The sequence below is a fragment of the Tiliqua scincoides genome, chromosome 7 (assembly GCF_035046505.1).
Source record: "Tiliqua scincoides isolate rTilSci1 chromosome 7, rTilSci1.hap2, whole genome shotgun sequence".
In the NCBI taxonomy this organism is placed as follows: Eukaryota; Metazoa; Chordata; class Lepidosauria; order Squamata; family Scincidae; genus Tiliqua; species Tiliqua scincoides.
The window spans coordinates 25988390-26013470 of record NC_089827.1 but is presented as its reverse complement, the minus strand read 5'-3'; the positions used below and the strand labels follow the sequence as shown (position 1 = coordinate 26013470).

General features: G+C 44.1%; 1 protein-coding gene across 3 annotated transcripts in view; it reads left to right on the top strand.

Annotated features, from left to right (window-relative positions):
• Window positions 1–25081, top strand: part of ORC5 (origin recognition complex subunit 5) — a 106456-nt gene that overhangs the window by 38940 nt on the left and 42435 nt on the right. Inside the window, exons 7-14 of one of the 3 annotated variants that reach the window (XM_066633856.1) lie at window positions 3248–3378; window positions 4662–4710; window positions 4995–5085; window positions 6998–7050; window positions 7979–8091; window positions 10560–10607; window positions 14153–14263; window positions 18533–18601. In XM_066633856.1, coding sequence (XP_066489953.1) covers window positions 3248–3378; window positions 4662–4710; window positions 4995–5085; window positions 6998–7050; window positions 7979–8091; window positions 10560–10607; window positions 14153–14263; window positions 18533–18556 — 620 coding nt within the window. In that variant the 3' untranslated portion in view covers window positions 18557–18601. Of the gene's footprint in view, window positions 1–3247; window positions 3379–4661; window positions 4711–4994; window positions 5086–6997; window positions 7051–7978; window positions 8092–10559; window positions 10608–14152; window positions 14264–18532; window positions 18602–25081 lie in introns of those variants that run through there. The other 2 variants (XM_066633852.1, XM_066633855.1) reach the window with 2 other exon arrangements.

Genomic DNA, 25081 nt, shown 5'->3' with positions numbered 1-25081 from the left:
CCATGATGTGTATGTGCAACCTCCTGATTTTAGAAATGGGTTATGTCAGAAAGCCAGATGCAAGGGAGGGCACCAGGATGCAGGTCTGTTATCTGGTGTGCTCCCTGGGGCATTTGGTGGGCCGCTGTGAGATACAGGAAGCTGCACTAGATGGGCCTATGGCAGTGGTTCTTGAACTTTTCCAGCTCGCGCATTCCCCTGATCTTTGTGTCCATTGGCCACCGCTCCCCATTACAACTTCTCACCTCAGTTACCCCCAAAATGGGGATGAAGGTGTTATAATTATACACTAGAAACAAAAAAAAGACAGCTGCCAGCACTCTGAGGCTGCAATCTTAATGACACTTATCTGAGAGTAAGCCCCATGGAACAAAATAGGACTTACTTCTGAGTAGACCTGGTTAGGATTGTGCCCTGAGTTTGTTAGTAGCACACCTGGAGGGTTTGGGAATGGGAGGGGGGAAGTGATGAATTTGCTGGGGGAGGGGAAGACTTTGTTTTGTGTGTATCTGCTAATTGCAAACTGATGCAAATTGAAACCTAGAGACTGTTTGGCTGCAATCGTAAATTCACTTTCCTGGGAGTAAGTCCCATTGAACACAATAGGACTTACTTCTGAGTAGCCCTAGCTAGGATTGTGCTTTTTGTCTTACAATAGCAGCCAACAGAGACAAAGCCATCAAGAGTGGCTTTTTTTCTTTTTGGAAGGGGGAGGAAAAAGAGAAAGGTGAGAATCCTTGGTTAAGCTGAAACAGACCCCAAGCCTATGTAGATCTGCTCAGAAGTAAGTTCCATTTGAGTCAATGGGGCTTACTCCCAGGAAAGTGTAGAAAGGATTGCAGCCACACAGAGCAAGATTACAACTCACCCCAAAGTAGATGGGGGCTACTCACACACATACACCCCAGCAGATGCAGATGCTACCCCATTCCCCCCAGGCAAGATGGAGGAATGCAGGCTGGGGCATTTGGACATCCCCCCACTAAGAGTAGGCTGGCTCCCTCCTTCGCTGAGCTGCTCTTCCCTCCCAGTTTGAAGCCTGCCAGGAGCGCGCCATGTGCTGATGAGATGCAGCACCTCTGCTGCTGCCCAGCCAGCCTTCACTCCCACCTCCCCTCCACCATGTTTCACACGCCCACCCCACGCTGCTGCACCCACCTTGTTCATTGGCACAGAAAAGCTGAGCAGCTGTGCCCACCTCTCTCCCCCAGATGCCTCAGGACGTCCCTGGGAGCAAAACTTACTCTACCGTCCCAGTTTGAAGCCTGCCAGGAGCGCACCCTGTGCTGATGAGATGCAGCACCTCCGCACTCTTCTCCTCTTCTTCAGCCTTGATCAATCCCACGATGCCCAGGGTGAGGGGCACACTGGGAAATGTAGTCCTTGGGGCAAGATTACACATAGAGAGAGCTCCATGATGAGATGCAGCACCTCAGCAGCTACCCAGCTAGCTTTCTCTCCCACCTCCCCCCAACATGTTTCACACTGCCCCACTCACCTCACGCTGCCCCACCCACCTCTTTCTCAGCCTCGGAAAAGCAGCAAATCAGGAGGCAGCGCCTGCAGCTGAGCAGAGCAACTGTGGCTACCTCTCTCCCCAGATGACTCAGGACACCCTATCGGCTAGCCACACCTCCCTAGGTAGGTGGGACACACAGATTGAATACCTCAGGCCTATGCTCTGATCCAGTGGGGCTGTTCTTATGTAGTATAGTTTTGAAGGAAATTTCTGATTGGGTAGCTATGGCTGTAACCATGGCATGCCATTTTAGACCCTACTGATTTACCGCATATACTTGTGAATAAGTTGAAAAATTAATGCCTAAAAATTGATCCTGAAAACATGGGTCGACTTATACACGGGTCAATGCAGTAATTAAAGCTTTTGAGAGCAGCTGAATGGTGGGGGTGGGACTGGACTGAGAAGCAGTTGGGGGGAGAAGGAGCAATTTTACTCACCAGTAATTATTCAGAGACAGCAACAAAAAGAAAGTAGCCATTTTAGCTTCTCCAAACAGGAAGAGAAGTGAATTGTAATCTGTATGAGGGCTGCTGCTATAAAAGTGCAGCACTGTACTCCTCACAAAGCCTGCAGCTCCCATAAGCACCTTCTTTTCCCTTCCTGTTTGGAAAAGAAGGTAAAATAGCTTTTTTCTTTTTTGCTTTTTGCTGCTGAGTCAGAACAATTCCTGGCAAGTTGTTTTCAAAGGATGTCACCTCCCTTGCCTCAAGGCTGCATTGCAGCTACATTGACACTGGAAAGTTGGATAGAATTTGGCCCTGAGAAGAATGTTGTGGTTATCTCATGCTACCCAAAGAGAGCAAAGCTGATACTGTTTTTGGAGAGAACTATTTGTGTTTGGTCAACAGAAGTAGTTAGTCTGAATCTTGGTCAGTAACTAGATTGCAGTCAGTCTAGGGAAGAACACGGGACTGAGGTCTCACTGGTCCCTCCCCTGCCCCTGAGCTTACTGGTACTTGTACTCAAGGCTGACTGATGTTAAAAGCCCCTGAGGCTATGTGTTGCTTTCACTTTGGAGAGAGTATAAACATGCAAGCTTCACAGCCTGGTTCTGAGTCTGAATGCAGTGTGAAAACAGTTTCTACAAGCTTGGTTCACAGACCGACCCACAGTTGGATGCCTTGGTTTGTTGGTCTCTCACAAATGAATGTTTGACTCATGCTTATTCAGACATCCCAACAATTTATTTTATGATTGTCCCATACAATTCAAACAGTTTATTTCAAAGTACACCATGGTTTTGCGTTGCCTCTGAACTTAATCCATTTAGATTTTTTCCTGCAGTTTCTACTTTCCCCTGAAGCCAGGTGTGGTGAGTTAAGCTTCTTCTACCTTAGACTTCCAGTTTCTAGCCACTGGCCTTTAGCATTGGATACTCTGAAATATTTAGAATGTCTACAGAATATTTTAGACCCAGTTAATAGGGTGTCTTGCCCAAGTACCCAGAGTAATGCGCCGTATAAGTGGCCCCTTCCACTTGCTGTCGGAGCCATTCTGGGTAGCAATGGCAGCGCACTGCGCTGCGTAGAATGGCTCTGACAGTGAGTGAGAGGGGTTGCTTACATGGAACATTGTGGCACCTGCAGTATTGCCCACCCTCCGTAGCTACGCTACTGACTGAAGTATTGAAGTGATAGTCTGACTGCGTCCTTACTTGCCCTCCACTTAATGTTTAGCAAACAATTGAATTCAGAGAGGAAATCATGCCACTTTTTGTTTAAACAGGGCATCTGCAAAAGATTCTATCCCATGACCATCCTCCGGAGTATTCTTTTGATTTTTATGCAGCATACGTAAATATTCTGCTTGGTGTCTTCTATCCAGTCTGCAGGGACCTAAAGGAGCTCCGCCATCTGGTGAGGAATCACTCTGGCATTTTTTCATAATAAATGTAGTGGTCATAGTTTTGCTGCTGGCTTTGGAATTTGCATGATGTCCTATATAGGCATATTGTACTGTGTTGTATGATCAGCTATTAAAGCTGCAAACTAGAGAGGACTTGCATGTGCTCAGTAGGACTTGAACTTCTCAATTAGAAGAGAAACTTTCAAATCAATAATATTAAAGTAGACATCAAAATAGAAGCCATGTAAGTTAAAAATATATTGAAAAGTAAAAATAGTGCAATAATAATTCCACCCCTATTTTATCCTCACAACATCCCTGTGAGGTAGCTTAGACTGAGTAGGAGTGACTGGTTCAGAGTCACCCAGGGAATGTGGTTTGAAACTGGGTCTAGTCCTAGTCAAGCATGGACCACTACACTCCACTGGTTCTCAGTACTCTAGAACTCTGATCCCAAACCTCCACTGCCTTGTGGCTACATCCAGTTATGAAAAGGCTTCAGGAGTCAACTTCAAGGCAAAATCCGGAGCCAGAGTCCCTGAGGCAGTTCATGGCTGAACACAGTCACATTCTGGCAACTCCTGCGACGCCGCTGGAACCAGCCGTATTGGCTTCTGCCTTTCCATTGGACCATTTCAGCGACATGGAAAGGGGGGGATTTGCTGCATGGGTAACTTTCCTCCATATCTACTTTACCCAGGCTTTGCGCACTGGAGAGGACACTCTGTTCCAGAACCACCATTCAGAACGCAATACCATAGTCTTTTGAGACTGAAGGATGCCAACAAGAACTCATGGCTCTGAATTTGTGATGAATGTGAGGGATTTTATCCTCATGGTGCCTAGCAAACATGTCAGTGTGTGTCCCTAAGGGCGCCTCTCTCGCTCACTGGTCTAAATTGGAATAGTCCCTGCACCACTCAGAAGAGTTCCAAGGGGAAAACCCAAAGGTGCACTCGTGGAAAAGTAAAATTTCCATTGCTTCAGAGCTGCCAAGATAATGTGCTTTCGCTTGTATTCAGGTGTATTCTGATCAAGTTTTATGCCACTTGCTTTCTAGCCGTCTCCCATCCTGTGTTATAACACAGGATTCCTGGTAGGTCTAGGAGCTGCTTTATTCCTCCTGCATATAATTTGTGAGTGCCTACTCTCAGGGTTTGGAGAGTTGTGATATTTCTTCTTTTAATAATGGCAGGATGGCAGGTAGTGGTGCCTGCGTTCTTGCAGCAGTTAGTGTTGTGGGGAAGCCAAAGGTAGGGAGATGTCAAATGCACCTTCTATTTTTGTCTTGTAGGCTGCCCTCAATTTTTCTAAATATTGTGAACCTGTGGTACAAGGAGCAGGTGAGTGTTTTGCAGATGTGAATAAATAGTTTGATTAGCCTCCTCTTTTTAGAATCTGAAGAGCATACAGGTTGAGTCTCGTTATTCGTGTTTCCATTTTCCTAAAGAGGTGGCACAGATCCAAGCAGCCCAGAGCTGTGCCAGCTCACCTGGGTGTGGGATCAGGATCCTGGCCCCACCCCCATTTGGCCCCAGCCCACCCAGCTGAACATTTTTCAAAGTTTGTATTTGAATTAAGAGACTCTTTCCTTTTGATTTTTGTTTTTTCATTTGATGTGTTATAGCAAATGAACGTGACACACGTCGACTTTGGAAAAATATTGAATCCCACTTGAAGAAAGCCATGCAGACTGTTTATCTGCGGGAAATATCAAGGTAATTGTTCCCCTCTCTCTTTATTTTTAGAAGTTGCCTCTCAGGAGGCTTATACAAAATGTCAAGCATGTGTGGTGGATGGTGTTCTTTCCTGCCAAAAGGAATCTCCTGGCTCTTTAAAATCTGCCTAAGTTTAGTGAGGATTTATGCCTAAATAAATGGAAACAGTATGCTGTGGGGCACGGATAAATATTTATATGCTATGCCCAACTACACAAGACGTGGTAGTTACATGATCAAAATTTCCTGCATTATGGTTAATGTTCTTAAACTTAAGATCAGCTATGAGGGGCAGTAGCCAATTCGGATTAGAACCATAGTACTCAAGGTATGGCAGGGATGGTGGTGGATACCCCCAGGGGAAAATAGCAAATATATGGGAAGGATTTAAAGTGGCAGAATGGTGCAGAAGGGGAGGAGTCCCTCTTCACTTCCCCCACAGTACAGTTGGATTTGATTTTCTTAACCCTAATCAAAGTAAGAACTGTGTTTGAAATGTTGCAGCTGTCATTATTAAAGAATCTGGTTGTGTTACTTTTAATTTGCTGAATAAATAATTTCAAAGGCTAATGTGTGTGTTGATCTCTGCTAGAGGTATTTGGGATGCACTTGACAGGTAGCTCTGAGTCAATGCTGAATCAATGTGTAGTCTGGGAAACTGAAATTTGTTAAACTGACCTGTTTCAAGAAGGCTTTTTATGGGCTTCAAACAGTTAAATTGTTTTGGAGACCAAAAATCCAAAATATTGTAAGCAATCTTCCTTCTAATTTTTTCCCCTAAAGTGTGGAGCAGTTAACAGCCTAACCACTGTATTTTTAAAATGGGCAATTCTAGTCTGACCAATAGTCATTGAAGTACTGCCCATGTGTTACAACTAAGGCAGTCAGGTGGCATGTTTATTTGTTTATCAGGCATGATAAAAGAACTACACAATCCATATGCAGTTGGCTTATTTTAATGAAACATTAACCAAACTTTAGTCCCTTCTCTAGTTGTTTTGAGTTTGGTATTGTAATATCCTTTTATATGTGATATTGTAATTACCCAGTGTAATGTTAAACAGTCAACTTGTTAAATTGATGTTCTTACAACATTCTGTTTGAAATAATTGAGACTTGATGGGCTTGATTCATTTTCCCCATGGTAAAGAGGTATGGGTGTGATGTCTGACTATCCTTGTACTGGATTTAGCCAGTATCCAATTAATTACTACAGTGATTTTCAAACTCTCAGGGAGAGTTTGAACCGAAGTAAGTCTTGTTGCGAGTGGGGGCAGGTAGAGGGGGGAGGCAGCAATGTGATCCCCTGCAGCTAAGGGGGGCTGCAGGGACTGGGATGCACTGATCAGTCCCTGCCGCAGCCTTCCCGGGGTGCTGGGAGCCCTGCACGAGCGTCTGCAGGACTCCCCAGCTCATCACAAGTGAAAGTGAGTGCATCCCAATCCCTGTAGCCCCATTAGCAATGTGATCCTGGGGATCGCGTCGCTGCCTCCTTGCTGCCCCTGCCCCTTAAGGGGGCAGAGGCCAGGGTCTTCAGGCTGGGGTGTTGTGACACCCCAGTTTGAAAACCACTGAGTTACTAAATAAAGACACAAAAGAAGTTATCTCCTTACGCCTTTCACTTGTGAGTTAATATATTTGCTCAGCAGAGTACTAGAAATCATTCTGCCAGTAACTGAATGTGTGCATCTTTATGTGTGCATCTTTTTCTTAATAGTAGCATAGATAGTGAAAGGAGAAACAGATTCTGTAGTTTTTCTTTTGCTGTTAGTTTGCTCCATGTACCGTTAAATGGTTTGATTGTACTTTCATACAAAGACATTACAGATGTGTTCATCTTTTAACATTTTAACTCATAAGTTTTAGGCATGGCAGGTATATGTATTTTTTAAATGGCTGCATTGTCTTCTAGCTCCCAGTGGGAACGATTACAGCAGGCTGATGGAGAACCTGGGCAACTAAAAGGTATCTGTTGAACAATATTTATGTAGCATTAATTATTGAAGATAAAATACCCCTGCAATTTACAGCAGTTCAGTTGCTGTCAGTTAGTTAATACTTGTAAATCTGCCAGCAGCTTAAAGAAACTGAACTGGCAGCAAAGATTTTTTCCTCTGGTGAATGGGGTCTATGGGGATCATGTTTGTCAGGTTCAGAATGGTATCAACAAGGGTGGCACTATCTAGAACACTGCCCAATGCAGCCTCAGGTCTGCTGCGGTCCTCTATGTGAAAAAAAATACACCATCACCACCTAACAAAAACCCCTGACCTTGCTTCTGGTGCAGTTTCTTCAAGCATGAAAATGTAGGACTTCCTGTTTTATTTACAGGGACTGTGAAAATGAAGGAGTTCCTGTGTGTATGCAGTTTGCACAATTCCTGTAAATCAAACTGGAAGTCCTGCACTTCTGCGTTGGAAAAAATTGCATCAGGAGGCAGATCATCTGCTTGCTTTCAGTGGGCAGAATGCAGATCAATGCAGATCGCAGCTGTGGTAGGATGGAGGGATACAGCAGTGGCTATGGACTTAGGATGAAGGGCAGCCTGAATCTGCCACCCTTTTGTCTTCACAGTATCTCTTTTTCTTAAGGCTAGAGGTGCGTGTGTGTGCGTGTGTTAAAAACACATAACACTGCTTTTTTGGTGTTTAAGATGTTTTCCAGAAATTAGATTACTTTTTCAGTTAGAAATAATACTGTGACTGCATCTGCTGACACCGTATCACCTATATCACTTGCTTAGTACATTTTTAAAGCAATTACAATTTATTAAAATGCGCTCTTGGAATAAAAACATAACACCACAATTTACTATTTTAATGAAGAAATTTTTTTTGAGGGGGGGGGAAATCACCAAAAAACACAGCCCTACTTATGACTTCTTTTCTTGTAGGACTTTCAGCCCATGCTCATGTAGAACTTCCATACTACTCCAAGTTTCTTCTCATAGCTGCTTACCTTGCTTCTTACAATCCTGCCAGGACAGACAAGAGGTTCTTTGTGAAGGTAATTGTGTTTTTTATCTTTCTGTCATAATCTTTCTGAAGACATGCAGAGCTTATTGTATTGTTTGTATTTTATACTGGATAAATCTTGATTGGAGCATGCATCAAAAAATGCTCTTTTAAATCAGGAACCAAGAATTGGTGCATCTTTTTATGAATGCTTAGCACACAATTTTTGTTAACTATTCAAAACATTATAACAATATGGTTTTAATGCAATTTCTGTGTTCAGGCACTATGTTCTCAGACTTTACAAGCCATGGTGATTTGTGTTTGTGTGCTCCCACCTCCCGTTTGTGTGATTGGATAAATAGAATACTTACAATATCTGAGCTGGAAAACTGTAGCTTGAATGAACCCTTCACACCAGGATTGTGAACCATGATTTCGATGCAAAGGCAACCTGTGGTTTGATCAACCCAGGTAGTCTTCTGTTAAGCCAAGTATTCAAAGAGGGAGAAGGAATAAGTGTGTGAGAGCAGGATCTGTTCCTAAATGTCAAATGAAGATCAGAGAATGTAACATTTGAATGCAGCCAACATGATGACATGTAGGAGCAATCAAACTTACACAACAGGTTCAGATAGGGTCATGAATGAGGCCTAAAGACTAACAATCCCGTTTACCACCTCAATTCATCCAGCTGGGAATTCTGGTTTGTTTAAACTATGTCTCTGCAACATGTGCAAAATCATAAGAACAGCCCCACTGGATCAGGCCATAGGCCCATCTAGTCCAGCTTCCTGTATCTCACAGCGGCCCACCAAATGCCCCAGGGAGCACATCAGATATCAAGAATGGTGGTTTCAGTTTGGCGTGTAAACTATTAAAACTTACAAACTAGGATGTTAAAACTAATTTATAAGTCAAACCATAGTTCCCAATTTTACACAAGCTATGGAAACATTATTTAAACAAACTAGGATATTGATGCTATGACTCTGTGGCAGAGCTGAGGAGGTTAAGATAAGGAGGGAGTGCATGGACTTGGACTGCACTGACACTGATTAGTTGCTACTTTGAATCGGCACATAGTGTCTTATTTGCAATATTCAATTTAGACGTGTTGTGGTACCTCCACTACCTAGAAAGATAGAGCTACTGTATTCAGCATGGGTCCGGTGGCATGGGTATTCCCTCTGCGGTAATGACCTTAGAAATAATTCTGCTTGTGCCATATTTTAGCTGCATCAGTGTTTCCCAAATTTTTCTTAGCAAATTCTCACTGAATTAAGCCATTTCTGCCCAACATTGCATATACGCAACAGGGACCAAAAGTGTACACCTGTGGGCCTGGCAAAAATGGGCTAAGATTGGACCCATGCTTCACTCTTGTACTCCAGAAGGCTGAAAGATGTAGTGTGTAAAAGATTAGGAATTCTCCCTGCAAAGAGATCCTCCTTTATTTCTATGTGTTCTGAGCATGATTCCCTGTTGGAAGGAAGAAAGGGCAGAAAACAATGACTCATGAAGAACTGAAAAGGGCAGCCCCTTCTGAGATAGTAAATCTCTTGTGTGTCTGCTTTGCAAGTGTTTGAACTTGCCTAGTCAAGCACCAAATTTAGGGATGACACAGAATTACCATAGCTAGTGGAGGCTGCTTGGAAGGAGGCAGTCAGATCATTAAATGCTGTAGGCAGCTGTCTCTTTGGGTTTTGAACTTTGGGTTCACTAGAGCATCTAATGATTTAGTAAACAGTTTCAGGTTCCATGCTGTCTATTAATGAAATGAAGTGTTTCTTTTCCCTTTGGAAGATCTTGCAAGGTCTTCCATCATTTAGCTGTCTAGTTTGAAGGAACTTCAATTATTATTAACAGTATTGGTATGTTTCAGTATTGGTATGTTTCAGAATAACAGTATTCAATGGTTTTGTCCTCTGTCTTTCCCCCTTGACATCTTTGCTCAGCTGATCTTCCTTGAAGGGTTAATGTTGCTTCCTTTAGTCTAAATTGTTCTGATTGACTGTTTTGCCCATAGTGCTTCTCTTTGTCAGTTGATAGAAAGGAAAATCTTTTTCCCCATAACTTTTTGTATCCATTCCATCAGTAGAAAGAGGGAGTTGCTGTCTTTAAATAGTAGGAATGACCAGAGGCTTTTCAGATCAGTTGGTGGATAACTGTTTCCAGAGGGACACTCAACTGTACTGTCCAATTTTATGGTTTTTTTTGTCTACGTTATAAATTGCTTTATACATGTACCTTTCCAGTGATGTGTACTGTCAGTCACTGATGACATGCCATAAGCATCCCAAACTCAGAGCCACATTGCAGCATTGTTATTTACAAAACAGGTTCTAGAAACAATAAATAAGTGTACCCTTGTGTGGTGTATATATGCAAGATGTTAGAAATTTTGCGCCGTCCTGCAGATGTGAAATGTTCACTAGTGTTCTTCCCCTGCACAAATTTCATATGTATCATTATGATTTAATTTTTCACAACTGACTTGTTGCTTCTTTTCACTTGCAGCATCATGGAAAAATTAGGAAGATAAATTTTCAGAAGAAACATGAAAAGGTATTATTCTGTTTTCAATTCCTGAAAAATATATTGATGTCTTCCATTTTGGTATGTAATTAAGAACATAGAATCATAAAAAATATCATAAAGGTATGTGATATATGCATGTATGTAGGACAACAGCACCTACAACTGGAGCATTGTTCTTGCTGCATCAGTTTCCATTGCTGAAGAGGCAAGCCTTCTTTAGGTAGAGCAGTGGCATGTATTTTTGGAATGAGGACTTCCCCAGATTCTACATGTGTAGGAATTCTAGTGGCCAAGGTCAAGACTTTGTGTCCTGCATATAAATTGTGTCACTTTATTATTAGCAAAAGAAGTATGCAAAGCTTTAGAAAAAAATATTTTAAAAATGTGTGTCTTGTATAATTTGTTCAGATGTCAGATTTCACCAACATGAATAACATTAGAAATCTTCCTCCTGGACTCTTTAGGCTGTTGCCTAAGTTGAAAAATTCTGGAGCTTTTGCTTTTAAGATTGAAGGGCTGATCTATCATGCTGATGACTGTCATAGCAAAAATGCTGAGGTAATTGAGATTGCCTTCCAAAATGTTTTAGAAGGGTGGTATAGAAATATGAAAAATAAATAAAATAGAAGCATACTTTCTTTACTGAAGTCCTCACTTTAATCCCAGCTGTGTTGGTATAAAAATAGACACCTCAAAAATGAAAGTTGGAATGCAGCACTGGCTTATAAGAGAAACACACATATTTCCCACATATAAAATCTAATTTATAAATTGAATAAGTCTTATTACAATGATGATTAGGCAGTAGCAATTGCTGATTTTTGTTTTGGTAAAATTTTGGACACGGTCTGTGGACACTCTGTCTGACCCACATAGTAATTGGGCTCTCTCAGTGCTATCCTTTTAGCAGTGCTGCTTCTGCCAAGGTGCTGGGAGGGACAGGTGGAAGGGGGCCTCAGAGGGCAAGGAACACACAGGGGATGGGGCAGACCAAGAAAGGTGAGAGAGGGAGAGCTGCTAAGGCACTGGGAGAGCCCAATTATCATGCAGGCCACCCTTTCAGCAATACTGCTTATGCCAAGGCGTCACTGCGCACCATCTTTCAGCAATTGAGCTGCAAGTTGACACCTCGGCAGAAGTGACACTGCTGAAAGGGCAGCCCGCCAGCTGCCCATCATCTGCTTAATGACATCACTTTCTGCTTAATTAGGTAACTTCCAGCCCTCAGCAGCCACCATGAATATTATTTGATCCTCTGTATAAAACTAGGGTTCCCAACCCATGGTCCGTGGACCACTGGTGGCCCGTAGCGCCTCCCCAAGGTGGTCTGTGATGTCTGGTGAAAAAAAGAAAAAAAAGAAAAGCCCTTCCAGGAAGAAAAAAACCTCTGCAGCGCCAGCAGCCGCTCAGAGCATAGCATCTCTGTCTCTTGCTTCCCCTTCACCTCCCTTCCCTCCTTGTCTGTGAGTGCCCAGACAAGCAAAAAAGTGAAGCGCAGGCGCCTTGTAAGGTGCGTGTGCGTTTGTGCAGCCTTGTGGCTCAGCTGCATGCAGAGGAGAGGTGCCCTGCCGCCCACTGCCTCCAGCCTACTGCCTCCATTGCTTGACCATGTGCCTTCAGGTGAGTCCTGGCAGCCTGGTTTCTCAGGAGTCAGATCAGGACTCCAGCCAGCCTGGGAAGTCCCTTTTGCAGGTGGGTGGGTGGCGGGGTGGGGGGGGGCCTGAGGAGGAGGGGGGTCTGGGGGGAGGAGGTGGAGGAGAGGGTTCTGAGAAGGGGAGGAATGGGAGTAATGAGGAGGAGAAGGAGCAGGCTCTCAAAGGAATCTCTGGCTGGGGGGGGTTTCCCTGGGAGTGGGTTTCTCTGGATGTGATTTCCCTGGGAGTGCAGACTCCAGCTGGCCAGGGAACACAGAGGAAGGGAGTTGGAGGCAGTGTGGCAGCAGGGGAGGGGAGAAACAATATATTCAACCCCCATCCCTGGTACCCCCTCCCCAGTTGGCAGGATTGGGCCCCCTGGATGTGCTCTTCTAACGTCCGGGGTGGAGCAAGGGATCCAGGCAACCAGGTTTTTGCACCCCTTCTGGAGAGGAAAACAGACAGCATCTCTGCTGTCTTACTGCAAGCTGCCCACCTGGGGAGAAGCAATTCCAGAAGTTGCAGAACAGGCACCACCGTAGCCAGGTACAGCAGGTGTAACCCCTGACTTTTCCTCCTCAGAGAGCAGCAGCAGCTTTGTCCATGGGGAGCTCTCCCCCACCTCACACTTGGCTAGTTCCCCTATCTCCTCAGATTGCAATCCTATGCATGCTTACCTTGGAGTAAACCCCATTGACTATAATGGGACTTACTTCTGAGTAGACATGCCTAGAATGGGGCTGGTAAGTCACACTGTGGCTGTGATGGACTTCTCCAGAAATTTCTCCAATCCCCTTTTAAAGGCATCTAGTCTAGATACCATCATCACATCTTGGGGCAAGGAGTTCCACAGACTAATGGCAGAGTAGGCAGCTGTTGTTTTGTGGCTGCAGCCTACCTATAGGCTTGCTCACACTCTCTTAGCTCCAACCAAAGTAGTCCACAGCTAGAGCATGACAGCAATTAGAACAGGAAGTGGCTTTTTCCCCCCTAAAGACCTTGCAGTGCACACCAAAAGGACTTTTCTTCCTGAGACATGCAGCAGCCATTCTGAGATGTCGCTCTGAGCTGGTGCTTTTCCTTCAGGACCGACCTGCCTAAATTGTGTTCAACACTTTCCTAAGACTCAGAAGTGGGGGGGAGCAGGGCCAGGGCTGTGTAACAAACGGAACTGTGGAGAGAAGTGTGTGCTTTTTGTTGGCTCATTTAACTACCTTGCATGTCTTGTCTATAGTCCCCTTATGCTTACCCTCTCCCTTTTTGAGGTGTTTTTCCACACTTAAAAGAGGCAAGGGCTGTGCACAATGCGGTCAGGTGTGGGGGAAAAGAGACTGGATTGAATTGGGTGGTTATGAAAACCTCTGATATAGGGGGGAATTATTTTGTGTTCCATGTATTCCATGTAAACCCAAGACTTTCACAGCTAGTGAAGCAAATGCAAGCACAACCATTGCATTAATTATTAAATAATCTTCTTACGTTTTACAAATTTAATTGTATTTTTTTTGTGTGAGGGTGGGGGGTTGCATGTGGTCCCCGCTGTCTCCAAATTTTGCCTTAGTGGTCCCTGAGCTCCTAAAGGTTGGGAACCACTGGTATAAAATGAGTTGGACGTTCCTGCATTAGACAGTGAAAAAGCATGCAAGTGAAAAATTCATGTGAATTATTGTAGTTCAAGCTGGGAAAAAGCATGCTTGAAGGGTAGCTGATTGACATCCAGTGATCCTCCTGTCCATCTAGTAAGGTTTAGTTCCTAGTAAAAATTAAAAGAGCAGATTGTGCTCCAGACAAACTGTTAGCAGATCCTTTTTAAAGACAGTAGATCTTGGAAGAAAAAAAAAGCATTGCTATTTGATAGCTGGAAAAATAATGTGAAGAAGACTGCAGTATAGTGTATTTCCAGAAAAACTGGCTTATGAAACAAATGTATTTTTACAGACCAGCAATCACCTTCTTGGGCCAAAGCCGTTCCCTCTGGATAGATTGTTAGCAATATTGTACAGCATTGTTGACAAAAGAGTTGCTCCAACTGCAAATATATTTTGCCAGGTGAGTTGCATTCTTTTATATTATTTAAGTATCAGTTTCAGGCTACATTTACTGAGGTCTCTCCTAACTTGTGTTTCTAATTTTAAGCCCTAATTAGCCACTCTCAAAAGTTCTTTCAAGTGCGTAATGAGAAATTGAATATGTGCCAGCAGTTTAAGCTTCCATAGGTTCAGGCTTATAGCTTCTCTCTGTCTCTGATGGCCAGCCTTGAATTCTAAAAGTTAATAAGCTCTTATTCTCAAATGTTCCAAATGGCAAGGTCCCTCCTGTGTTGATCTATTAAAAACTGCATCAGTGCTGCATGCAGTAGCTATTGATGACTTAAATATAAGAAGAGCACTGTTGGATCAGGTCCAAGGTCCATCTAGTCCAGTTTTCTGTATTTCACAATGGTCCATCAGATGCCTCAGAGAGCACATAAGACCACATGATATTTGCTTCTCACTGCCATTCCCCTGTATCTGACATTGTATTTTCCCTCACATCCCCCACATGTGCCATGATGTAGCAAGTCAGATAGCACACATTCAAATGACCGAGTTATGTAATTCGGTACTGAACAATACACTACACTACTACTAAGTTTAAAAGCAATTTCAGGGGCTTGGGGAGGGGTTAAGGCAGGGGTGCTCAAAGTTTTTGGCAGGAGGGCCACATCATTTCTCTGACACTGTGTTGGTGGCCTGGAAAAAAAAAAGAATTAATTTACATTTCAAATTTGAATAAATTTATATAAATGAATATATTAGAGATGGAAAATGAATGATTGAATTCAAGCCAGTTTATGATCCCATTCACACTCATAAGGGGTGGGAGATATTCCAGCCAGTTCATAACTGATCTTCAGGCCAGTTTATGATTCCATTCACACTCATGGGGGGGGGGAGATATTCCAGCCAATTTATGATCTTATTCATACACACATGAATAAGATCATATTCATGTGTGTGTGAATATGATCTTATTCATATTCATACACATATGAATGGGGGGGGGAATCTTCCAGACTTTCACATACACCCGCCTGTTCGCCTGCCCTCTCGCTTTCTCCCCTCCTTCCCTCGTTCGCTTGGGTGGTATGTGCTCCTGCCTGGCGCCTGCCCGTCCACTCAACTGCCTGCCTGCTTGCCCAGCTACATGCCTGCCTGCCCACCTAACCACTCCTCCTCGCTCCTTGCCAGCCAGCCTTCCCTCCCTCCCTCCCTCATGATTTCTAGGTGGCATGTGCTGCTGGCTGGCCAGCCGGCCATCCACCCCCGCGCGCGGGATCTCTCTCTTGCTCTCCTGGCTCCAGGAGCAACCTGCCCATGGGCAAGGCAGGGAGAGATGGGCCTGGTGCGTGTGCAGTGTCTTTTATAGTGGGAAGTAACGCGAGACCTGCAAGTCTCACATTACCTTCCCAGTATAAAAGGCCCTGCGCGCCCGCTGGGCTTGTCTTTCCTTTGCTGCCACTGAGCTCAGCGGCAGCAAGGGAAAGCAAGGCTCGGAGCTTGCGTGGCAGGCCAGTATGGGCTGGGGTGAGGGCCAAGTGCCCATTGGGGGGACCCCCTGGGGACCCCTCGCAAGTGGCTTGTGGGCCGGGGTTTGAGCAGCCCTGGGTTAAGGGAATGGAGAGAAAAGAAAGAGGGGGCAGTTTGAGAAGTAGTGTTTTTGTGGAGGTGGTGATGCTTTGTTTTAGTAAACATCTAGGCTTGTTCATATTTTTGTGTATCTAGGCTGTTATCTTTTTTTTTAAGAGTAATGACTGACTCTTGAATGAATGATTGCACAGTAAGTGATTAATATAACTAGGTATTAATGAAAAATATGTTTGATATTGTATGAAGTACTCCAAATGGAGATGCAGCTGTCAGTTATTTCTAGGTACACTCTGAGCTGCCTTACACAGTGGTTCCCAAACTGTGAGTTGTGGCTCACTGGGGAACTGCGGAAACCAGCCAAGGGAGCCACGGAATCCTCTCAAAAAACCCATCACTCTATACAATGTTATAGGATTGTGGCCCTAATGGTGAGATGTGGCCAATGGCCCAGTAGGGCAGGGGAGCCACTAGTCAAAAAAGTTTGGAAACTACTACCTTACACCATTTAGAGCATGATCCTGAGTGCTGTCTAGACCAGCACTGCCCAGTACTGTCGTGAACATGCCATAAGGCACGTCTATGACAACTTGTGAGTCAGTTGGGCCAGTGCAAGGACATGCGCTGGCCCATGGAGGCCAGATATGGCCTCTGTGCCAACAAAAAGAGGGGAGTTTGTGCTGACCTCCCTATGCTGGGGAGGGTGGTTTGGGAGGGCGGGGGGAGAGCAGAATGGGGATGTTCTGGGGCAGTGGGAGGGCAAGCAGGGGGCAGTCCAGTGGGCAGATCAGGACAGGGGTAGTACCAGGATCCAGCACCTAGGCCAGATCCTAACCCTGCTCCTGAGCAGCCCGTCCCTGCACCAGGCTGATCAGATCAGTGCAGATTCAACTAGCCCCATTGGGGCAGCTGCGTTGCAACGTGAGGTGAGGGGATTCACACCCCAAGTTCTGTGGCAGCTAGCACCAGCTCTGTGCTGGATATGGGGCAGGCCAGCTGACCTTCCTGTTCCTGTGGGTTTAGGTTCAGGCTGTAAGTCAAAATGATCTTAAGACACCCCTCTCATAATTGGCAGCTAAAAATACTAGAAGCCTCCTATCTCATCCCATGCAAAAGTATAGCTCATCTGATAAAGAACAGTATTTTCAGCCCTGTTAGCTTCCCGAAAGTTGTTTCTGTATGGTTAACTCAAGTAATGAAAAAGTATTATGAAACCATCGTTGGATACATTTGATCAATGATACCAGATACCATTTATATCTCATGTACCTCTTGTCACAGCTCTCTCCTTGTAACCTATTGAAAATTTGCCAAGTCACTTCTTTTTGTCTCTCCCTGTTGTATTGTGGACATTGTTCCCTTTAAGCCATGCAGTCATGCCAGCCAGGTTGAGCTCCTCAGCTCCATTATGTCATTGCCATGCACCTAGAAACACTGCCAAGCTGCCACATAGTGGCGCAGTTCCCTTATTCCCACATAAGTTCCCACATCTCCCATGCAGTTCCCACATCTCCCATGATTGTGGGATATAGACCTTAATTTTCACATACGCACATCTGTGGAAAAGCCTGTTAAGAAATTATTGCTACTACTGCCTTCTCTCTCCTTTGTTCCCTTTCCGTGCTCAAATCTGTTTAGGAGCCTTTCATAGTCTGTGCTGTCTGCAGCCACATCCCCACCAGTGGGTAGAAATGAATTATGATTGATCAATCTGCCGAATATGTTAGCATCTTCCTTTGTCCAGCTCAGGAAGAGATGCCTTTGCCTTTCTCCAATTAGGAGCGTTAACACTGCATGTTTTCTTTGTGTAGGATTTTTTAGGTATGCTTCTTGGTGCCTTTTTTTACCTACAGAGATTTCTAACATGTATTTTCTCTGTGATATATTGGGTGTTATATGAATTTTCACTAGATGGCAGCATAATATTGTGAACAAAAGTAGAGTTCCAGGAACCGAGTTTTCATTATTGCAGCACAGATTTGTGTTGGCCAGAGGAGGCAGGCCTGAGCACAGTCAGGTCCACTTTCCATGATGTGTGTAGTTGGCACAAGGTTTACCTGGGTAAGAACTATAAGAAGCTGTCATTCATCTCTGTAAACCGATGCTGTCTACTATGACAACCCTCAGTCAGCGTTCCTTCTCAGACCTGCTACTTGAGTTGCCAAGTATTGAACCTGGCACCTTCTGCATTCAAAGCATATATTAAAGTTTTGGGGGGCTTCTTGTACAACTCTGCCCAAGAATGTCTCCTTACTATAAGGCGGAAGTGAAAGCATAACTGGTAAAGGTGGTGAAGGAGTATGTGAAGGAATGAGTCATGTTCTGTACTGCCACAGAAACCTTGGGGAGTGGCAAGCAACATGCTCATGTTGCCAGGCCTGGGCAGAACATAAACCTAGAGATGTAAAATTGTGCCAATGGCTATCATTTAGTGCTCCTCTTAAAGAAAGTTCTAGACCCTGGAACTATCTTGGCTTGGCTGATTTCTGGTGTCAGCTGTGTCCGCCATCATTCAGTTATAGTCCCTTTCAGACTTCACCTACCTGTATCTAAAATCCTCTGAAAAGATCAAAAGGGAAGTTTAAAACCTCTGTGTTCTGTAGAGCAAGATTGATGCTGTTGAGCTGTTTGTCAGAACTTCAGTTTCCTGTTCAGCATGCATATTGGTTCTTCCCATCTTAAATTTGTACAGGACAGCACACTGAAGCCAAGATGAAGGGCTTTTCCTGTTTTTCTTAAATGTCTCTGAGAATGCAACTCTTAAAGGTTGGTAAATCTGGAGGCTAATGGAGGGGGGAAATACAAATGATGAAGCTGAGATTTCTAACGGAGTATTGAAGACAGTGTATCCATTTCATTGAGTGATGTATGTGCATGTGTGACTATTCGTTAGGGGCCCTCCCCTCATGCCAATTAAGAAAAAAGAGTTAGCATTCCTTTGGATAGAATTTGGACGATAGAAACCTTGCTTTCTAAATGAAATTAAGCTGAATACGAATTTGTGTGATTCAGACAGTAGTTATTTCAGTGATCCTGAAATATTGCTGGTGATTTGATTAACTGTACAGTCTGGTCCTGCAGAAGATGATTAGAGTTCTGTGATTTGATAGGAACTGGACAAATTGATGGCTGCATTAATATTAGTAGGCTTCTCTAATGGGACAAGGTCTAGTGTTAAAATACCATAGCATTCCACTCCAAACACTGATTGCTTTTATTTTAGCAAGTGTCTTCCTAATGCACAGGAGACAAGCCTTACCGAGTAGGTTTTCAAGATTTTGAGAGTGGAGGGTGGGTTACTGCAACTTTTAGTGTGCCCCCCGATGATTGATTATGGATGTAGTTTTTCTTTCCAGCTCTCAATGGCTTGTGTTAGGATTGACATTATTGAAATGCTACTGTTCTATTTCAAAATATACACTAGATGGTAGCATTGTCAAAGGGTGTCTTCCTTACATTCCATTTTAGATAAATTCTCATTCAAGGCATATTTGAAGCAGATTAAAATCTTGTGTTTTCATTTCTTTTTTTAAAAAAGGGCAAATGTTGGACTCAAGAAATGCCAAGGTAGCACAGTACAGTTTGTTTTTAAATAACTGCTCATAAAGACCACCACTGAAGCTGACTTGGATTTAATATGCCTGCCTATGTAAACCGCCTTGAATAAAGTCTTGAATAAAGACCAAGAAAGGCGGTATATAAATACTGTATATTATTATATTATTATTATTCTGTCCCAGGTTCAAGATTATGGAATTTTGCCTATACCTGTATAGTTTTTAATTGTTTTTATCCAATTATATTTTTATGTTTCTAATTGTTTTTGTTCTTCTGTACACCGCTTTGAGGTTTAAGAAAAGTGCTATATAAATCTTTTAAATATATAAATCCTATGGGAAAACACTACCGAGAAGTGACTCCTATGTGGCAATACGTGAAGGAGGTGTGATTCCAATTTGTTCTCCCTCTTCTTTCCACTTTGGAATGGGAAGGATGGTGGCAAGAGAAGGAAGGAAGGAGGCAAGGCCTCCTTTTTCTTCTGCACATTTGTCCTCCAAAGAGATAGATCAAGTGACAAACGTGCAGAAGAAAAAGGAGGCCTTGCCTCCTTCCTTCCTTCACCATCCTTCCTATTCCAAAGTGGAAAGAAGAGGGAGACAAGTGCAGAATAGGAAAATGGTGCGTGCACAGACCTTTTATTTTGCCAATCTTGCCTCTTCCTCTGCCACTGAACTTCTTTGAAGGAGTGAGGTTCATTCTCCACTTGTCTGTTTGTACTTCAGCTCTCTTGGATCCTTCCAGAAGGGAGGACTCTGTAGGCACAGAGTTATTAGTGGCCAAGCAGTGACTTCATATTTGTATAGTGCCTCCTCGCTTCCAAAGCAGTGTCCTCAGAGCTAAACAGTTCTCCTTCTGTCCCGGCCTCCCTATTCTGAGAGAAGAAAGTAAATATGAATTGAGTAAAGCTGTGGTTTTCAAACTCGCAGGGAGTTTGAATCCCGCAGTTAGTCTTTGCAGGGGCGGGGGGGAGGCGGTGGCGTGATCCCCAGGATCATGCCGCTCAGGGGGATTGCAGGGGCTTGGTGCACTTGCCCAAGCCCCCTGCAGCCCCCTGGGGGTGCGGGGAGCCTTCCGCTAAACCGGAAGCAGAGCGCGATTGCCCCACTTCCCCTTTTGACCGGGCTGCAGGGACTGGGGTGCATCCTCAGCCGTTCCTGGGTGTGGGAAGCCAGGCGCAAGCGCCTTACCGTTTTGCAAAGGTGGAGCGTGATCGCCCCACTCACTTTCCCTGACCCGAGGAGCCCTTCAGGTGCTCGCGTCTGGCTCCCCGAATTTCTGTATGAAAATGCTGTTCATTAGCCTTTATCTGCTTGGGCATTTCTTTGCTAGTGGAATGATAATGAGACTAGCAAGTTTTTGATTCTTTGTTCATTTTAAGTTTTGCTGAAGTGTTTTAATTAAATCTTCAGGCCACTCTTACTCTTTTCTCCAGGCTTCAATAAATGGACATTGTTTGGAAGGTGAAAACTTGAATTTATCCCTCTTGTATATATTAGACCTCTGTGATTACTAAAATGTGTTTCACAGATTTTTCAGTAAAATTGATGTGCAATTTAACATATAATGTGCATTTTAAAAAATCAGTCTATTAAATTTTTCATCTCCTTTCGACCTCTGTCTGTAATCTTGATGATGATTTACAGAAATGGATACATCCTGGTCATATCTGTGGTCATATTTATACTGCACATATATACGTACTTCTTGTATACCAGTGCAAGTGAATGAAGCTGATATTCTGCAAGCTTAGATTAGTATTTTTCACTGTTACTAGAAGTCCCCCCTCTTGCCCAAGTCACAGCTGAAGTAGTAATGGAACTCTCAGATCCCAACATTCTGTCCCATTTGGCTTGACCTGTACTGGAATACTGCCCCAAGGTCTGGGTGTTAGGTGCAAAAATGTCCCATTTTCATATTTTTTAAATAATCACCATGTTTTGGGCTTATGTGCCAAATCTCAGAATTCTGAGTGGCTTGGGAGTATACAATGAGTTCTCATTCTCATTGTAAAAGGAAAAGTGTAAAAATGTGTCTGATTTTTAAGGAGTGTTGGAACCTGTGCCAGAGGCCCTCCAGTAACTTTGTGGACAAACCAGCCTGGCCAGATGTCTGATAAACACTGTCTGATGTGATGTAGGATTACCATTGATGCCAGCCCAACTCAACCCCAACTGTTTTGCTAGGTACAGCTTCTAAGAGAGCAGGAGGCAGCAAACCTCTCCAGGTTATTAATGCAATTGAGTTGTGAATGGGCAGAGAGCAGTTTCAAGTTCTGACAAGAGAGCAGTCATATTAGCAGAGACCAAATTGGTTGCTTCCAGAATAGCAGACAGGCCACAGAGCTTACCTGTAATTAGTCCTTTCCCAATCCATAACACCATAGGTAACAGGGATGACCAAGTACCTGAGAAAGAACCAACTAGAACTACACCTTCCATGACCATCTCATTATGCTGTGAAAATCAGGTTGTCTTGAAATATACTTTATTTTAAATTCTTGCTTGCTTTTCACTGGAGAGTGCTTTAGTGAACTCCTGGCTGTGTAGGTACCAAATTCCTAAAGTATTTTGGGATATTCTGTCTTGCTGAGGAGAGACAGATATGTCTGATGTGGAAATTAGTGCCTTGGGCTACCTATGCACCAAATTCTATGGCTCTGGCTCTCAAGAAAGTAGTGCAGTATAAATTCCATGTGCATTTAGGATTGGAGTTAATAGATGTTCAGGCTGATCTGTCTTCATCTGTGTTAAGAAAGGACTTTTTCTGAAACAATTTCAGCAGCGTCCTGTCATGAATCAGGAGAAACAGAACTCCCCACTATCTTCTATACCAGCGGTGTCAAATTCGTTTCATACCGAGAGCCAAATAGCTTTCATGATACCTGCTGAGGGCCAGAAGTGATGTCATTAGGTAGGAAATGATGTCATTAAGCAGATCATAACAAAAAATAAGCACTTTTTCTCACATAAGAACTCATTAGCTGCAAATGACAGAAGAGAAAAAAAGTGAATCTTTATCATATTTGAAGATATGGGAGAGCCCAATTTTCATGTGGGCTGCCTTTCAGAAGTAACACCTCAGCACTGCTCAGCAGATGAGAGCCTGAGGGCTGGATAAAAAGCTTCCGCAGGCCGTATCTGGCCCCCGGGCCTTATGTTTGACACTCCTGTTCTATACGCTTCATGCTTCTGTGCAGCAAGTTATAGAATTATACTGTTAGTACTCCAGCACAGTGTTTTCAGCCTGTGTTTTTAACAATCTTATTGGATTTTTAAGAATCTTGTTTCTCAATAAGGAGTTTGGTAATAGTGAACAAGTTTCCCTGAAAATAACTTGTCCACCATTAACAATCTTCTTTTGTGACCTGTGTCTGCAGGTTTTGTTTTTTTTTACTTGTTGTTAGGGAACACACTTAGTTATCTTGGTGGTGATGAGGGTCAAAGGACTTTTCCAGTTATCATCATGAACTGTGTGTGGAATGTGTTCTAGATTGCAGTGGCCTGTGTAACTTAGGGTTTCATGGTGGATGCACTGGAGCTCTTCAGATGACAAATTGATGTGGAAATGTTTCTCTCACGGATAGAAAGTTTGAAAATATTCTGGCCTGGCTATTCTGGCATGTCTATATATAGGCATGTTGGTAGTACAGGAAGTTCAGACTGCAGTAGGTGTAGTCCAGGGAGCCAGGCTTATTAATAACTTACCAAGAAAGCAGGAGTACAAGAACGTGCAGGAGGTCAGGACCATGGACAGCTCCAAGTTTAGCCTGAGTCCAGCAAGTAAGGTATGCTTAGCTGTTGTTCCAGCAAAGATATGAAGCAACTGAGAGTTTAAGCACCTGCTGGGGCATGTAAGATGGCTAACTTTGTGCCTTCCCTTAGAAGTCTGCCATGGGTTAAAGAGCCATTGTCTGATTCTGCAATCATTGACTCAGATTACTCAGGCAGGAATATGGTTCTCTTGCATCCTTCTTGGAGGAGTCTTTGATGTCTGAAGAAGATTTTAGAATAGTGTCCTCTGTCTTTGAGGGGAATACAAAATCCAACCGTGAAGGTAACTCCTATATAGGAGGTTCTGTACTGGTGGCTTCCGAGATTTGTTTTGCAGATATTCCCTTCACTGACTCAGGGCCCAATCCTATCCAACTTTTCTAGCACTGATGCAGCCATGCCAATAGGATGTGTGCTGCATCCTGCAGTGGGGGGTCATTCACCGAGGCCTCCTCAAGGTAAGAGAATGTTTGTTCCGTAATCTCAGGGCTGCATTGCAGCTGCATCGGTGTTGGAAAATTGGAAAGGACTGGGCCCTCAGTCTCCTCCTCCGACTTATCTGCTTCTTTCCCTCAGTGGAAAGTTTTTGTTCCCAGTTCCATGACAGAAAATCTCTGCTCTAGCAGGTTCAGATGTCACTAAAGATTTATCTGTTTGTTGCAAGTTAACATGCTGTTTTGTCCTTCAAGTTATGTTTTCTGTAAACTGTCCAACATTTCTCCTGTTGCTCTAAGTCAGCAGTTTTCAACCGCTGTGCCACGGCACACTAGTGTGCTGTGAGGCTGCCTCGGGTGTGCTACGGGGCCAAGGAGTCAGGCAGCAGCAGCAGCAGCAGCTGCTCATGCAGGAGAAGCGGAGCCTCGCGTGGCAGCAGGAGAAAAAGGGGCAGCTGCAGAGGGGCTTGGATGCTCCTGCTCTTGCTGGTACCTGCCCCCTGTGCTGATTGGGCAGCCAGCCAGGCAGCTAGAGAAGCCTGGAAGAGCTCCCAGCGGGTGGAACGTTGAGGGAGTGAGGGTGAGCAGCGAGCCTGAAGGTGGAAGCAGGTAGGAGCCAGAAGCAGCTGGCTGGCAAGGATCCTGGAGAGACCCTTGCCTACAATGTCCCAAAGTGATCCTCCCTGTGTTGCCTCCCCTGGCAAGGCTTTGGCAGGAAGGGCGCTGTGCCACAATCCTATCCACACTTACTTAGGAGTAAGCCCCATTGACTATAATGGGGCTTACTTCTGAGTAGACGTACAGAGGCTTGGTTGGTCGTACTCTGCCTTGAATAAATGAGCAGGCAAGTGATGCTTTTCTTCCCCCCCACCTCCTTCCCTCCTGCACGCACATCCCCCATCATAATTGCAGTTAACCCCTCTGACTGCCCCTCCCCACCCCTCCCTCTTCCCCACTTTCCAAAGTTCAAAACCAGTTGCTTCCCATTCATTCTCTCTCTCTCCCCTTCTCCCCCAGCCCAGTGAATCCTGCACTTGTTTCAGCCGCATCTCCTCACTGTCCCTCCAGTATGCTCAGTCTCATCTCTCTTTGCCAACACCTCCTGGCATATCAGAGCATATCAATTGATAACAGTTTGAACAGACCTGCTTCAAAACCTTTCCAGAAACCACATACACCTCCCTCTCCAAGCTTCTTGGGAATTTATTTCATTGTCATGTAATGATCTAAGGCTGCAATCCTAACCACACTTTCCTGAGAGTAAGCCCCATTGAACAAAATAGGACTTACTTCTGAGTAGACCTGGTTAGGATTGTGCCCTTAATTATATTAATTAAATTAATTGTAACATAATAATGTAATTAAAAACTAGTAGTGTGCCTTGACAACTTTAGTGCCTTGTCAGTGTGCCGTAAGCTGAAAAAGGTTGAAAATGGCTGCTCTAAGTGTTATCATTTTTGAATGAATCCATACAAT